This window comes from Sylvia atricapilla, chromosome 20, assembly GCF_009819655.1.
Source record: "Sylvia atricapilla isolate bSylAtr1 chromosome 20, bSylAtr1.pri, whole genome shotgun sequence".
In the NCBI taxonomy this organism is placed as follows: Eukaryota; Metazoa; Chordata; class Aves; order Passeriformes; family Sylviidae; genus Sylvia; species Sylvia atricapilla.
In genome coordinates, this window is record NC_089159.1 from 6,489,187 (window position 1) to 6,505,849 (window position 16,663).

Consider the following 16,663-nt stretch of genomic DNA (forward strand, 5'->3'; position numbering starts at 1 on the left):
ATCCAGGTGCTGCAGCCTGATGCTTCACACCCGCAGCCAGGCAAATTTGCTGGGATTTCCGGGAAGTGTCTCTGGGGTGCCCCGTGCTGCTGCACCCCCACCTTGGTGCACGCTTGTTTGGAATGCGGGGCTGTCGGGGGGGTGGTGGCTCTTGGGGGGAGAGGGGAAGTTATTCTGGTGGTGGCCTATGAATAACATCCAGTGATTTATAGGAAGTATAATCCAATAATACAGTAAAATAAAACAGTGTGTCTGAGATGGGTTTGATTCCAGGAATTATAAAACAAATTATTAAAGAGAGAGAGAGAAAGAAAAAAAGGCCTCAGAGAGGCCAGATCGGAGTAAATTGGGCACAGATGGGCTGGGAGGGGGTTTCTCTCTCTCTCCACTCACCGAGATGCCCCTGCCGCAAGCACGGCTTCAATTAGTCTTTTCAGAAACCAGAGTTTTATTTCTCCAAATTACAGAATTAAAAAAAAATTAAAATTCTTAGAGTGTTTGTGGTCGGGATAAAGGGATCCAAACTTCTCTGTGAGTTGGTTGTGCAGATGGCTACCAAACTGTTAAAACGGGCCACCCCACTAGAGTCCCGCCCCAGCCAGAGCCCAGGATGGCCCAAAACACTGGTTAGTCACCTATGTCCCATCCTGGAAAGCACCAGCAAGTGCAAGTCTCTGCCATGTAGAGTGGCCACCTCTCTCTGCCTCCCTCCACGAGGTGGGCACTCCTTGCCCCAGGGGTTTGAGGTCTGCAAGAAGCTTTTTCACACCTGAAGTGCTCCTGACAGGAGGCAGCCGGGTCAGTGGGACCCTCACTGGCTGCTTGCCTCCCTGGACAAAGGAAGAACACACTGTTTGATGCTGAACAGCAGGGGATGCACTTAATGTGGGAATTCTTTGGCATCCTCTGTCAGAGAAAACAACAGATCCAATTCATCTCCCTGGATCTTCCCAGTGCTGCCCGGCTGCACAGGCAGCTGAGACCAGCTCCAGTGTGCCTGGTGCTGTCCCTGGGGACAAGAAAAGCTCAGCTGCACTGGGCACGGGCCACAGAGCCCTGTCTGTGCTCACCTGAGCCCTGGCACCCACTGCAGGGGTCAGGTAACCACAGCAGTGACCTGCGTGGGAGGAGGATGTGAAATGCCACGTGCTGCTCACAGCTGGCTGGTTTTGAAACCAGTTTAAACACAGCACAAAAAAAGTCACTCTGTCAGAAGAGCACACAGTGACCTTGCTGTTGGTTGCTTTATGAAAAAGTGGCAGTGGCTGGGAGCAGAGACACAAAGGACATGTCACAAATCCCACAGCGGGACACGTGCCAGGACAGGGGCACCCCTGAGGGGTCATGGCCAACCCACACCACAGCAGAAGAATAGGAGTAAAAAAGCAAAAAGCAGCAGATATAAACTATCATGCGTGAATCCCAACCTCCTGTGCTGCCCACTGCCTCACTGAAGGTCTGGGACAGACTGAGCACAATCCAAAAATGGGAGAAACGGAGGCTGAGATGGGCCAGGATTGTGTTTGGTGTGAGCCTGAGGAAGAGGGAGGACAGGTGCTTAACACAGCACTTAATTGTTAAGTCTCCTTCTTCTTAATGCCTGACTCTTTACTTAAAAGTTCTTATTCAGGGATTAAGAATTTCATAGAATTCCCCATATTGTGACTGTTATGCCAGTGACACAACATCATAACTGCCAGCACCACAAGTTTCTCAGGAGTAGCTGGGGCTCCAGAGGCCTGAAAATACACAGCAGGGAAGGGAAGGAGCCGCTATCCCTGAAGAGAACACCCCTGGACACCAGGGAGGAGAGGCTCAGACCTCCCTTCCAGCCCCAAACCCATGGAACTCCTCCTGCTACTGCAAACTGAGCGTCAGGCCCGTGTGATGGGAAGGACACAGCCACGCTCTGCTCCCAGATTTGCAGGAAGATTTCAGTAGGAGGAGATCTCCGGAGGCTGTTTGGTCCAACTGCAAAGTTAAATCCAGCTCTGTGGAGTGGACACAGCCAAGCTCTGACTACAGCCGGCTCCCCAGCAACGCTTTCCTGGCAATTTGGGATGCAGGCAGGGTGGGACTGCTCCCTGCGTCCCGCCAGCCTCCCACAGGCCCACAGGGGCGGCTCAGCCCCCTGGCTCCCGCTGCTGCCCCTGCTGCTGCAGCACAGGGAGCTGACTCATGTGCTGGGAAATGGAAACCCGCACCTTCCCGACATCATTCCTGCTGCGCGCTCCCGCCAGGCCTCTGCCCACAGCAGCCCACACGCCGGGGAGTGAGCCAGCACCCTCGCTCCATGCAGGGCACTCCATAATCATTCCAGCATTCCTGCCTTCCTTCTAAACTGCAGAGCCTTTGCTGTTCTGCTTTTCATTTCCATCTGCACCCAGCTCCTCCCAGTATGGCAGCGTCGGCAGCGAGCCCAACCTGCGCCGTGCCAGCACGAGCGCTCCGAGACCACCGGGGCATTTGTGCTGACAGCAGGGTTTGCCTTGCCAACAACACTCTCAGCGATATTTCGGGGTCACCAGAGCAAAGAGCCCTCAGGGAAATCCCTGAAGGGCCCTTGGCATCAGAGGGCAGCCGTGGTGCCATCCGACCTGCAGGCATTCCAGGAGCACTGCCACCTGCTCCGCACGCAGCCGCAGGCCCCGGCAGGAACAGGTTTGCTTTCTCCAGAGATCCAAAAGCTGGGAGCAGCTGGCAGCTACCCACACAGGAGGCAGAAAACTCTGAGAATACTTATTTTTCATGAGATAAAAAGCACTCCCTCCATCACTCACACACATCCACAACTCGGCTGCGGATGGACGAGCACAGCCCAGTGGTTTGAGAGCTGGGATTGCTTCCAGCTCTGCCACAGGGGCTTGCCATCCATCCCAGACAAATCTCATCCTCTCCTTCCCACCCGCTCCTGTCTGTGCCACAGACACCACTATTAATTCACCTACCAGGGGTATTATTAATATTATGAATACAATAATTACTGTCACGCAGAGGCATTTGCTTATAATCACAAAGTACTTTGCAGCTCAGAGATAAACACACCATCGTTGGCTGGCATCTGGCAGGCAGGAGGGCACGGGTGCCTCACCAGTGGGATTGACAGCTCCCTCCAGGAGAACAGAGTGCCTGCAAGGCAGGCACAGCACACAGGAGCCACTTCTCAGCCCTCTGGCCTGTGCCAGTTTGCTCCATCAGCTGACCTTCACCTGACCAGTGGCCAACTGGCTCATGAGGGAGGGATTTTCCAGCAGCAGCTCTGTGGGGCTCAGCCTGATCACTCATATGTTGGCCTTAGCTGAAATCCATCAGCTGGAGGCCTTCATATTTGGGATCTAAATCCCAAGGCATCAGGATGTGAAATGCTGCTTCCTCCCACCCAGGGAGAGCAGGCTCATCCTGGCTCCCAAACTCACAGCTCAGGCAGACCTGGGTACCTGCTGCTGAGTGCATGTTGGAGGGGACACAGGGAAAAATACAATCCCTGGAAGCATCATTTTAAACTCAGTGAGAGACTCCGGTTTGGTGGCATCTCTGCTGCCCAGCACATTAAACTTGTCAATGGCAGAGACCATCCAGGCTGCTGGGTGGATGGAGGAAGTGAGAGGAGGAGAGTAATTAACACTAGATATGTGTTGTTCTCTGCATTAACATAGGGCACAGGCTCCAACCAGGTGTTTCAGAGAGTGGCATCACATCCCCCACCCACCTGCATGGACACAGGCAGTCACAGCCAACAGCTGAGGTCTGTGAGACTGTCCCAGCCCTTCTGGTGCCAGCACAAGCACTGAGCAGAGGGAAGGCAGAGCCCATAAAGCAGCATCCTCCTTCTGTGCTGATGACTCAGGCTCCAGGGGGATGCGATGCCTCCTCACTCCTCAGACACCTCAGCCAGCTCCAAAGGCCCAGCCAAGGTCCCTTTGTGTTGACACCCACAGACATCCAACCACCACTCCCACCTCCCCATCTGGTGTGTGTCCCCCACCCTTCTCCACATGGGGAGTGGCTGATCCCCATCCAGTTTCCCCTGCAGCTGCACGTGGTACCTTTGGGCTGGGAGTTGTACACTGCAAACATGTTGATGGCCATGAGCTGGAGCATGCGGGTGCTTCCGATGGGAGGGGGGCTGTGCTGCAGCAGCACCTGGAACTCCCTCAGGACCTCCTCGGCCACCGCAGGGAAAGTCTCCATCCTGCAGACAGAGAGAGAGGCTGTAGAGAGCAGGCCGTGCCCTGAGATGTGGGGTGGGAGGTGGGCACAGCTCAGCCCGTGTCACATCTCCTGGGGAAGGGGGAAGCCCTGGGGTGCTGTCTCCCAGCCAGGAGCGGTGGGGAATGAAGGTGCAGGCTGCTTCCTTAGAGAGGGAAGTGAGGGATTGCTCTGTGACCGACAGGCAGCATTCTTTTGGCAGGAAAACACGGCCTTTATGAGTCATTTCTGACCAACCATTTTTTTCTACTGACTTCTACCAATCTGGGAGAGGTGCCAAGGGGCCAGCAGCTCACTTGGACCAGGAGCAGCCCATGGGACTCCCAAGGCTGCAGCAAAATGCACACACTGGTGCCACATTGCGGATGTGGCAATTCCAGTGCATTGAATGCTGGCCAGAGCCTGCTTCCTCCAGAACTCCTCGCTGCAATGTTGGATCACATGGCACCGAGCCCTGTCTCCCCCAGGCTACACACTCCCTGTGATTGAGCCCCGAAACTTCATCACTTGGAGCCCCACAGGACAGGGACTCTGTGACTGGTGGAGCTGCTGACAGTGTCAAAGCTGGAGCGGGTCCCTGCAGCCGCAGCGCCGCTGTCGCACGTCAGGACACAGCAGCCCGCGGCTGCGGGGCCACGGCTGGGGATGGGGTGAGCTTTCAACACCACTCACAAGCGCCCACGGAAATCTGACACCTTTATCCTGCTCCTCATCGCTGAGGGAATTAGCTGAGGTCACTTATCAGAGCTGTTGGATCCTCAGCAACCTCCCAGCTGAAGTGGGGTGAAAAATCGAAATTATTGCGAAGAGCAGAGTCAAACCCCAAAAATGACTGAGGCGTGGTTGCCCACAACAGCCCTCACCTGGTATCCCATGAAGACAATTTTATAACCAAGAAGCTGCCCAAAACCTTTGGAACTACTGAGAGGGGAGGTCCTCCTGTACCACTGCCTCTTCTGCAGAGTTTGTTGTACCGATTTTTGTTCCTACACTAGAAAAAGCCACAGCCAGTCCCAGCAGAACGAGTATCTCCCAAAAAGTGCCCACACCAGTTTCAGCGACATTATCAAGTGCCCACATGGGCGTGTGGGAGCCAAAACCCAGAGAGGGTGAGGCATCTGGAGCCGGGACAGGCGACCTCAGGGGCCTCCATAGCAATTTCCTCTATCTTCCCCCCAAGAGATTCAGATCTTGTGATATCACTATGGGCTAGATTAATGAGCCATTCTGGTAACCCACATGGGCAATTCTGCTGGGCTTCCCCAGCAGACTTCAAGATAGTGACAGCTTCATTTTTAAAGACAGAAATGCCTTTCTTCTTAGCCATATTTCATGGGTGCTTTTCATCGCCCGGGTCTGCCTACCAGCAGGGTACCCTCTCCCTGGGCACTGTTTGCTGGAGCAGTTCAAAGTCTCTGTTACCTTCCCAAAAACATGGGCTGGAACAAATAGTCTCCTTGTACTTTGTAGCTGTGCAGAATGGAGCAGCTCTGTCAGTATGAATGCACTGCTTCCCCCTGCAAAAAGCAACTTCCCTGGATTTGGGGCACAGCCAGAGAATTAGAGCAAACTGATTGCTTCTAAAGACTTCCTAATTTTGAGAAATCTCAGACCACATCCAGTGTATGCAGCAACATTCTCCTAGGGCAGACAGCACTCTGGAGATGGAGAAGCCCTTTGCAGGATGGGTTGTTACTGAGGAGATGAAGATTATTGCCATGGAATAACAACAAGAAGGAGTGAAGGCTTCCTCAGCTCCACCACCTGTGCTTTGATACCACAGCACATCTGGAACAGCATGCAGTAACCCCACTGAGCTCAGAACCAGCAGGTCAGGAGCCGAGCGGAAGCTTTTAATAAATTGCTTACCTGTGGTTTTAGGAGCAAGAGTCCAATTAGGACAACATCATCTTTTCCATATTTTTTCCAGATAAATCACCAAAGATCCTGCCCAGAAAGGACTTGGCAATTCCTCACCTTTTACCTATTTTAAGCACGGAAGCTGTTTAGCAGGGCTGGACGATTTTCTCTTCCTGTGTCATGGTATTACTTTCTAGTTCCCTTCTAAGTACTTTAGGGCATATTGTACCATTAAACATACTTGGGTTTTCTAAATGACTGTCCTGGGAAACAACTGCCTGAAACGCTGCATCTTAATTTCACAAAAGTCTCAGGAGCCAAATGTGCAACTGATCTCTGCTACATCCCCATTAATCCCCTGGTGGCATCCGTTCAACCGGAGCTCGACCGCGAGCGCGGCCCCACCGCGGACCAGCAGCTCCCCGGATGCTCTGCCCCCCAGCACAGACCCTGCACTTCCCAAACCTTCCGTGGGCTCTGGCGGTTTCTCCTCCTCTTTTCCTGCAGGCAGGAGGACACCCAGCTCTGCTTCCACGCTGCAGGCCAGCCTGCTGGGCCACGAGTGGATAATCAGTGCCTTGTGACTCAGGGAGAGAGCAGCAGTGACCCTCAGACGTTTGCATCGCCAACAAATCACTGGCCCCTGCTTGCTTGTTTTTTGTGAAGGGTCCAAAGTGCCCCTCCTGAGTGGTCACCCTGTAAGCACTGAACACAGCAAGTGCTGAGGTGCTGCTGTGTGGCAGCATCTGAACTGTTCCCAGCAGGGACAAATGTCACTTTGCACCCACATCCCCTTTACCTACACCTGGAAATAACCTCTCAGCCTGGTGACTTGTAGCCAGCAGTCCCACAGGAGAATGAAGGAGCCAACAGAGCTCAGGAGACTCTGGTTGCTTTCAAGGCACTGGTAGGCTCAAGCAGAGACCACCAATGCCAGAGACCTACATGGGGTCTGTCCTCACCAGCTGCTCCCACAGCGAGGGCCAGTCTGGACCTGGAGCAGAGGCAGCTCCATGGGAAGCCCATCAGCTGCGAGGCTGAGCTCTGCCCTCAGGGTCATAAAGATGTCCCCTGGGCTGGGATCTCAGCCCAGGCCAGGATCAGGCTTGCTTTGCTTCAAGGGGAGCTGTTCAATTACTGGAAACCCATTTCTGACAGCCACTGCCAAGGGCACTTTGTACAAACCAGTTCCCACAGCCAGGGCAGCTCTCAGCTATGGGGCTTTCACTGAAACGGCAGTGAGGAGATGAAGGGCAAGGCTTGTTTTGTCACACTCTGGATGGCAGCTTTCAGCCACCACGTGGATCTGCCTCAATGGCTTTGTGATCATGACAGGCAACAGCCACTGAGAGTCCAAGGAGCCACCTTTGCAGTGGGTGAGGGCAATGGAAGAGAGGGGGTTCAACACAGAAATTCAAGGGGAAGGAGCACAGTTAGGTGATGGGAGAGAGAGAACAGGCCTCTAGTCCCTCCTGTGTGTGTGAACCATCTGAGCTCAGCTTCTGCCAGAGGGTCCTGGTGCATGGGCAGGAATGGGCTTTGAGGTGGGGGAAAGGAAAAGCCCAAGTTCCAACCAGTGTGGATTGGAGGGCGGGTAAGGAGAATAAGAACCAGGAGGCCAGGCTTGCAAGAATTCACACCCTGTGCCCTCAGCTCCAAACACAGCTTAGTTGCTAACAATATTAAATTCCAAAAAGACTTGTAATGTAGGAAAATAAAATAAACATCCTGCACACTTACCCAATCCTGGTAAACAGCTTCCCATGGGCATGGAGAAAACTGAGGATGAACCTTTTGTTCAGCTGCATGGGAAAAAAAAAAAAAAAAAAGAAAAAAAAAAAAAAAAAAGAGAGAGAGGAGAAAACAATTAAACTCTCTCCTATTTCCTGTGAAATAAGAATGTCCCCAGTGACAGAAGAACCTGGCCTGGATGCTGGGGGTGGCACTAGAGATGGGAACCAAATGGACATGCCCAAACTCTTACAAACATCATTTACAGAGGCAGAAGCAAGTGCCAAACAGCTGGAGCTGGAACCGGAGCTGGGAGAGGCGGTGGAGACACAGCACCCTCTGCCGGGTCCTGTGATCCTGCACAGGGCTGCTGAGCCCCGGGAGCTCAAACCCCACACCCTGGGCACCCCAAACCCAACACCTGCACCCCCAAATCTGATACATGTACCCCGGGCACTCCAAACCCGATACCTGCACCCCAGGAACCCAAATCTGACACCTGCATCCCAGGCACCTCTAGGCAAAGCTCTCCTCACCCCTATATCACCAACTCAAAACTTAGCACAGCCTAAGGGGTTCTGGAAAAGGAGTCTCTAAAGGCACCATTCCCATCGACAGAAAAGCACAGCCCCACAACCAGCAGCAGCAGCCTGTTGTGTGCTCCTGACTGTGTCAGAGGCAGAGCAGCTGCTGGACAAGGCAGAGAGGGAGCAGGATGTCCTCCCCAGCACTTTTCTGCAGAGCAGCCAGCACACAGATCTCAGCAGGAGCACTCACAGTTGTTCGTGCCCTGCCAGGAGCAGCTTCCAGAAACAAGGGAGGATTGGGGTGATGCTGCACCCCCTCATTTATCTGGTGTTAGAGACAGTGTTCAGATGTGCCAGCAGAGCCTCTGAGACCCTGCATTTTGAACAGCCCAGAGAAGCTGTGGATGCCCCATTCCTGGAAGTGGTCAAGGCCAGGTTGGATGAGACTCTGAGCAATCTGCTCTAGTGCAAGCTGTTCCTGCCCATGGCAGGGGGGTTGGAACTAGATGGCCTCTAAGGTTCCTTCCTACCCAAACCTCTCCACGATTCTGTGGACATGGAACTAAGGGGACACAGGGGAGCTGGCTGTAGCACACGATGTGAAAGCAGCTTCCTGCCCTGCTTTGGTCCCCTGACTGCAAAACCTGACTTGAATAATTACTTACTACTGCTGCAGGCCACCTCTGCTCGCTCAGCACAGCTCCAGGCTTTCCTAGTCCTTATCTACAGGGCTCTGAGGAAGGCTGTTGGTGGGTAAGCACTCCCTCAGCCTGGCCCTGAGGGTGGCTGTGTCACAGCAGGAGTGGACTGGCCTCGCTTTTACCTTCCCCAGAGCAGGAGGTTTTCCTCTCCCCCTGTGCCTGCACAGCCTCAGCGCGCTGAGAAAAGCCAGGCCCCGAGTGCTGCGAGGGAGACGCTGACCAGGAGCGACCCAGAGCACCACCACGCTGCTCCAATCCACCCAGGGCTTTTACAGCTTCAACTCCTCCACTTCCATTCACAGGGGGAGGATAAGATTATCTGGCAGGGCTGTGGCAGTGCCCAGCCAAGAGCTGGGCACACGCCAGAGGACGCAGGGCAGGCACTGACCAGTGCCTCCCGAGCTCTCTGCCAGGTCTGGCTGCAGGGGACAGTTGTCACTGGCATTCCAGCTCTGGTGCCACCTCCCAGCCCCGTTTGCTGAGCCCCTGGGCTCAAGCCATGACTGATGCCAGCTGCTCTGCACCTTCGGTGAGGTGTAATTAACCCGGCTGCATTCCCGGAGGATCCATGCAGGAGAATGATGCCCTGCTGCAGAGTCGCTCCTGGGCCACGAGCGAGTTTAAACATAAAACCTGTCTCATAAAACAAGCCAGACCAATTAAACTGGCCCCCGCAGCAAGGGGTTCTTGCTTACTCACTATTTTACTGCTGCCCTAAAGAGCCCTTTCCACTAGAACTCAACTTGATTTGCCACCATTTTATTAACTCTGCAGATGGAACCCAGAAGAGACTGGGGAATACTGGGACAGCACAGCAAAGTCCTTATTCATTCTGCCAGTGAAGTTTAGATATAGCTGATTCTTCACCTTAGGACACTCTGGTAATTGAGAGCTTGAAGCCTTTAACAGGTCCTTTTTTTTCAGCAACAGCTTGTGGAGGCAAAAAGCTGGTCTGTGACCAGCTCTGCCTGAAATCACAGATGCAGCCTAAGGAATCTAAGGAATTACAGCCCCCAGCTCAGTGCAAGAGCTTGATGGGATGGTGGACAGTGCTCTGCCCCACAGCAAGACCCTGAACAAGAGCTGGAGGAGGAGGTCCATGCTCTGCATCCTTTGAGGGAGAATATGGAAAAGAGAAGGAGCTTGTGCTCTGACCCATCTCTACTGACAGCAACACTCATGGGCAGGCTGCAGGGGGGGGAAAGAAGAAATTGGGGCAGAAATTTTCCTCCAAGGCCCACATTCACCCACAGCCCCAGGAGTGCTCTGCAATCCCCACACTTTACTGGCAGCGGGGGAAAACCAAAATTCCCCACCTTGAATGGAAAGTGACACCCAGCAGGGACATGCCCAGAGTGTGTCCACAGACACTCAGCTCCAGGAGGGCTTGTCAGGACAGTGGCTTCACCCCCATTTTCTCAGAGCAAGTTTCACACTCAGCCTTTTCACTCACAATCCCAAGGATTCACCAGTCACACTCCCCAGCAACCAGCACAGAACTGGGACAGAGATATGCGCTCCATTATAATTGTTTTTAAGGAAATTTGATACCTGCCTCTAGGAACGAAGCAGGTTTCATGCCTCTTGCCAACTTAAATCACAACCCCAGCAAGCCCAGGCAGAGCCCTGTGTGCCCCAGCACTGTGGCATCTCAAGCAGGCACCTCACACTTCTTTCACCACTTTTTCTCTCACAGCCTCGAGGTTTTGACAAGCTCATCACTCAACTTTGGACCTTTCATCTTCGGGTTCATACTAAGGCCATGGGGCTGCTTTGACTGGGCTTTTCTCTGGATGACTGTTTTCCCTATTGACTCACCTGTCGCTCAGTCTCTGGGAGCCCTCTCAGCTCCTCCCATCAAACTCAGCTTCTCACAGGAGAGGGAAACAGCGACCTCCATGAGTGGCCCGGCACACAGGAGGAAGTTCTGTCACCTGCTGCTCTGCATTCACATGGTGGAGAGGAACGCTTCTCAAAGGCACTGTCGGCATGCTCACTACCATGACAGTGCTGCAACAAGACCTACAACAACTTACTGCCTTCTTCTCACTGGCTGTGCAGCCCAAAAGCAGCCCACTCCAAATATTTCCCAAAAATGGTCCTCATGCCAATATCACGATGCCAGACCAGGACTCCCAGTACACTGACATTACTGCCCTTTGTGGGCAACGCTGCTCCTTGGGCAAGGAAACCAAATTTGGATCGTCCCAGCTGCTCACTTGGGAAAAGCCCATCAAGAAAAGCTTATACAACAACAAAACTATGTCAAAAACTGGATTTTGGCCCTTCCAGCTGAAAAGTGGGCATCACCGATATGGAAGTTATGAGCATATAGTGAAGGCATTAGTTATAAAAACAAACCAGCTGTCAAGAAGAAGAAGAAGGGGTCCCTGCACACAGTAGTGCCTGAAGCTGAAAACAGCTGTTTCAGCTGTCATGAGTCAGCATGTGCAGACAGACTAAATCCACCTGGGAAGAAGCAACCTCACCAGAGGAAGCAGGCCAGTGCTGCTTGGGGAGCATTCACACACCTCGCCGCCAACCCAACTGGATTTGTTGCCATGGAAGGAATCAACAGTGACTAACAACTTCTCGTGGAGCAGCTAAAAGAGCAGAGATAGCAATGGGGCTGAACAGCCAGCTCAAATCTCCTCGAGGCTGCGGGGAGCACGGCCTGACAGCGACACGGAACTACTCAGGCAGCTTTGGGAAAGGTTGGCCTCGTCTCCAGCCAGCAGAGAAGAAAGCAACACTTAACCTCCAGATACTGCACTGACCACGGTGAAAAGAGTGTCCCCTACCCCAGCAGAGCAATGCAGGAAATGCCAGCGGAGAGCACAGGAGAAGGAGTGCCATGATCAGGGCTGGGAAGAGGCACTGCTGCACTTGAACCCGTTTGGCTCCGGCCAAGGAGTGCACAGAGCTTTGGCACCTGAGCATCGGCCCCAGCTGTGAAGGAGGCACCAAATAAGGGAAAGATTCTGGAGAAGCGACTCCTGGGGAAAAAGCGTTTCAAGTTAAAAATTGTTACTTCAGGTTTGGAAGTAAATTCCAGGATCTGGTCTTTATCAAGCGAGGCAAACTTTCTTCAACATCAGCAAAGCATCTGTGGAGCAGAAAGCGGTGTCAGAGTCAAAATAGGCTGCAAAAGACAAGTCCATTAATCAAGAGACCAGATGCAAAACTGCCTGTAACAAATGCGCTGTCTCCACTGGAGTGGAAGGGCCTGGAGCACAGCAGGACGTTCTCCTGAGTCTAAGGGTCTCCTCAGTGACAAGGGGTTGGGATACAGACCACAGAGCCACACAGCTCTGCTCCAAAACACGTACCACACTCATCCCAAATATTTTCAGGGTTTCTTGGGCAGTCAGGCTTTTCCAGACACAGCTTCCTTGCTGAGAACTGTGTGAAATAACATCCAGGCACTCAAAACGTGCCATATTCTCACTCCTAGCTCAAGGGTTAGATGTATCACATTAAGATTATTCCTCTTTTTCCACAGGCAGCTCCCTCAGAGCACCTAGTCCAACACTAATGCAGAGATTCCTGAAAAGCCTAGGATGCTGCAGAGGGCTCAACTGGCAGGATACCAGGAGGAATTTTTACTGCTGCAGGTGTAACCCCACCAACGTGCTGGTGGAAAGGGTTTTGTGCAAATGGCTACCTACATAAAGGAGACGAGACAAAAGGGTTGTTGAGATTGTCTGGCATTTTTGCAGTGTTTACAAGGTACCCACAGAGCTGTGGGCAAATTCCAGCTGGGCTAATTACCATAATCACTTCTCTTCATATACCACCTGCAACCACAAATGGATACAGGGCTTGCCTTGGCTGCTTCTTGCCACGTGTTTAGTGTAGGTTTCTGCTTAGCAGAGCAATGTCCTGCCCTGAAACGGATTCATTTCTGTAGCAGGAGAAGCAATTCCAGTGCAAATCCTGCTACTTAACATCAGACACCACATAAACGTAAAATCCAATTTGCTATGACATGGAAGAGAGAGAGAGAGAGAGAGAGAGAACCCTGATGCATCATGGCCTTGAGGCATAGAAAAATTTAATTTACAGGTAAAGAGACACTGAGACACTCCTGCAGCTCCCCGGCCTTTTGCAGTGCAGCAGCTCCAGGACACATCTCACAGCTATAAGAGTTACAAACCATCAACTGAGCAAGAGAAAAAGAGGCATTTAAGAAGCCCCCTGGCAAAAGCAGTGAGCTTTTGAGTGCTTCCTTCATCCCAGCAGGGAGCAGGTGAGAGGAAAAATGTTAAGGAAGAAAATTATCTGCTTTAGTAATGTAAAGATCAAGCTATGGTAACTTCATTGGCTCCAGAACAAATATCTGGCTTCTAAATAAATTCAACATAATTTAGTAACGAATTTACTAGCAGAACTTTCAACTCAACGAAAGCAGGTCAAATTGAATATTTATACGTGTGTTACTTCCTTTTCAACCAAGCTTGCATCTAAATTTGGTTTCCATGAATTAGTAATATGCAGCATTCTTGAAAAAATATTATCATTAAACGAATAAACTTATTCAGTAACCTCTTAAAGAGAGATCTTCAGGGACCCTCACTGAACTGGATGGAAAGAGGATGGTAGAGACCTACTAGCAACGTTTTCAATCAACAAAATGAAATTCTGCTGTCAAACTGCCCGTTTGGAGCAGTAAGTAATGATGGCTACAGAACATTCACACGGGGTTTATCATAACAGCTTCAAAATCTCGGGGTTTCCAGCACCAAATGTCATGTTATTCATCTGGCATCACATGGAAAATGAAATCTCCAGGAGATCGTGCCCGAGGCAGCTTCTCCACAAAGCCTTCAGGGACCACGATGGCTGAATTCCCAATGCAATGTCCTGCAAAAAGGATTAAACACATCCCTTGGATGTGCAAGCAGAGCAGGGACTGGACAGCACATTCACATCTAAATATGGCACCGTGGGGGATGACACTGAAATACTGCAGCCAGCTCTAGTGCCCTTATTTTTAAAAGGATGCTGAAAAATTGGTAAGGATCCAAAAAAACAGCCATAAAAGTGATTCAAAGGCTAGAACTGATGCCTCGCAGTGAAAAATTTCAACAGCTCAATCTGTTCAGTGTTATCAAAATAAGACTGGGAGGCGATGGGATTGCTGGGTGTAAAGTGCCTCCATGGTGCTTAAGGGCTCTTTACATTTGCAGAAGAGCAAAGCATAGGAACAAACTGGGAACATTCACTCTGTAAATAAGGTAAAAGCACCTCAAAATCAGTGCAATTCTCACTGGAACGAACTCCCCAGGAAAAGGGTGGATTCTCAAGGCTGGATGTCTTTCTGGAAGTACTGCTTTAGCCAAACACGAGTTATTTGGCTTCACATAGGAGTAGCAGGGTGAAATTTAAGGACCTGTGATATACCGGAGATCAGACTAGATGATCTAATGGTCCCTGCTGACCATAAACTCTCTGAATCTATGCAAACATGCCAGAGAGTCCTCAGCTGAGATATCAAGTTCGCTTTTGACACAAAACTTTTCACAAATTGGCTCTGGTGCTGCAGGTCGTTTAGGATACAAGCTCAGCTCTTCAAGGCTGCATCTGGTTAAGCACTGAAAACCCAGGCAGAGCTTTCAGTGTCCAGCAGGTAAGGGGGAGGCCACATGTGCACTAAAGCAGTCCCAAGCCAAAGCAGCTTATACTGAAACACTCACTGTTTGCCAGGAATAAACAGTGTTCACCTTCCTGTGACAGAAAAGTGACACAAAGAAATGTGTGATGAATTCTGGTCATAAGAGATCAGCTGCTAAGGCAGCTCAGGGTGTTGTCAGCCTTCTTTACTACTCCAGAGTAGATTATTCATGAGGTTAAAGCACAAAGGAGGGAGATAATGTAAGGAATTAAGAAGGGTGAAGACTGAAGAGATCGAACCCTGAAAGGCTTAGGATGGAGTTGGGCCAAGAGAGGAGACATTTGGACAACAGGCTGAGCAGAGACAGAGCCTTCCAGAAGGATGACAGCATTATCTCACGCAACCTTCACATCCCCACTCTCCCAGCCACGCTCCCCATCCGGGATAACAGGAGCTGCTCCCAGCCAGGCTGTGCCTCAGGCTCCCTCACAGGTAGCTGTCCACCCTGCTGCATCTCCCTCTCCACCTGGGATTACGCAGCAGTGAAATCTGCTGGGGAGGAGGAGTAGAGCCAAGGACAGAGGAAATGACACAGACTCCAGCAGGTTCCACTCCCTGATCCTCCGGAAGGAAGTTTCTTTCCTAGTACCCACCTCCACAGTGGATACAAAGCCTGTCTGGAAATGGCTCATTCAACACTGAAGAGGAATAAACACTCCCCTATGGCAGAGTTAAGAGGTTTGGCTGTGGGATACGAGGTGCCAATCTCAAAAAGTCTACAACAGACAGCAGGAAACGTTGGCCTGGGCCAACTTCAGACAGAGATCAAGGTTAGTCTAACAACAAAAAAAAGATCTCAAGAGAAATTAGTGTCTACAGCCTTCACCCTGCTCTGGGAAATCTCCCAACCCTGCTATTAAGCTATTTTACTTCCTTTACCAGTACTGCCAATTCTGGCAGCGTTCTCATCTCAAGTGCAAACTCTCCCTCCCAACACCACTGTGCAGCCCCAGGATCATCAGACCCACTGCTCTGAGAAAGGCCTCGTGTGCAGCAGCAGGAGGGGGTTTGGTTACACACAAATCCCTGCCTGATCAGCACCAGCAGGAGAGGAAATGAGGGAAGAGTGACTGACAGGGAAAGGCGGTTTCTGGATGATTGTACTTGGTTTTGGGGTATGAGAAACTTGTTGGAACATGAGGTCTCTCTCCCCTCATCACAGCCTCTCTGAGCACGGGGATAGAGCAGAGCCTCTCACAAAGGCACAACTCATTGATGTCCTTGTAGTGCTCCCACCTCTGATCCACCACACACATTAGCACCAGATGCCTGCTGCCAGAAGGAGAACAAGCCAGGGTTTCTCTCATTCAGGCAACATTAGTCCCTGCCTTGTTCTTTGCAGTTAAATAAAACCACCGACTAAAAAGAAGAAGGAGTAGGGGGAAAAAATATCAACACCAACTTCTGGAAACTCTTACAAATAGCTCAGTCTTCACTTTCTGGGTAGAGATAAAAGGTCAAGTTGTGCTGGAAACCAACATTTGGGTTCTACATGACATGAGTGCACAGGCTGAATTGGGTTCTGGTGGAGCAGCACTGAGCATCCACAGAACATCACAAGCAAGCTCAGGCAAAGCGGAACAGCATAATTTGGTTGGATTGCTAACACAGGAATTGCAGCTGAGAAGGTTTTTATCAGGAATTTGAAATGAGAACACAATTTATTAAAAAAACAAAGTGCAAGCAGAGATGGTGCACAACTGGCAGGCAAAAAAAGCCAGTGCTGAGCTGCATGGCTGAGTGTCACGTCTCAAACCCACCAAGACCAGGAGTGTGGTTTTGGTGTTTAACCAGTTTCAACTGCAGCCTGGCACTCTTTTACTTCCTCTGCAAAGAACTCTTCACACTGCTAAGGGAAAAAAAACCAACCTCGCCACGCGAACCAAGACTGCTTGAGTAAAAATAAAGCCCCAAGGTGGTTTGGTGGCTGAGGTCATATCAGGAGGCAGAGGGGTTGCAGG

At 51.3% G+C, this 16,663-nt stretch overlaps 1 protein-coding gene across 2 annotated transcripts in view; it reads right to left on the minus strand.

Moving 5' to 3' along the window:
* Positions 1-16,663, minus strand: part of SMG6 (SMG6 nonsense mediated mRNA decay factor) — a 105,427-nt gene that overhangs the window by 74,252 nt on the left and 14,512 nt on the right. For both annotated transcript variants that reach the window (XM_066333344.1, XM_066333343.1), the window contains exons 9-10: positions 7,810-7,871; positions 4,047-4,192 (exon numbers count right to left, since the gene is read on the minus strand). In XM_066333344.1, the coding sequence (XP_066189441.1) occupies positions 4,047-4,192; positions 7,810-7,871 (208 nt within the window). The remainder of the gene's footprint in view (positions 1-4,046; positions 4,193-7,809; positions 7,872-16,663) is intronic.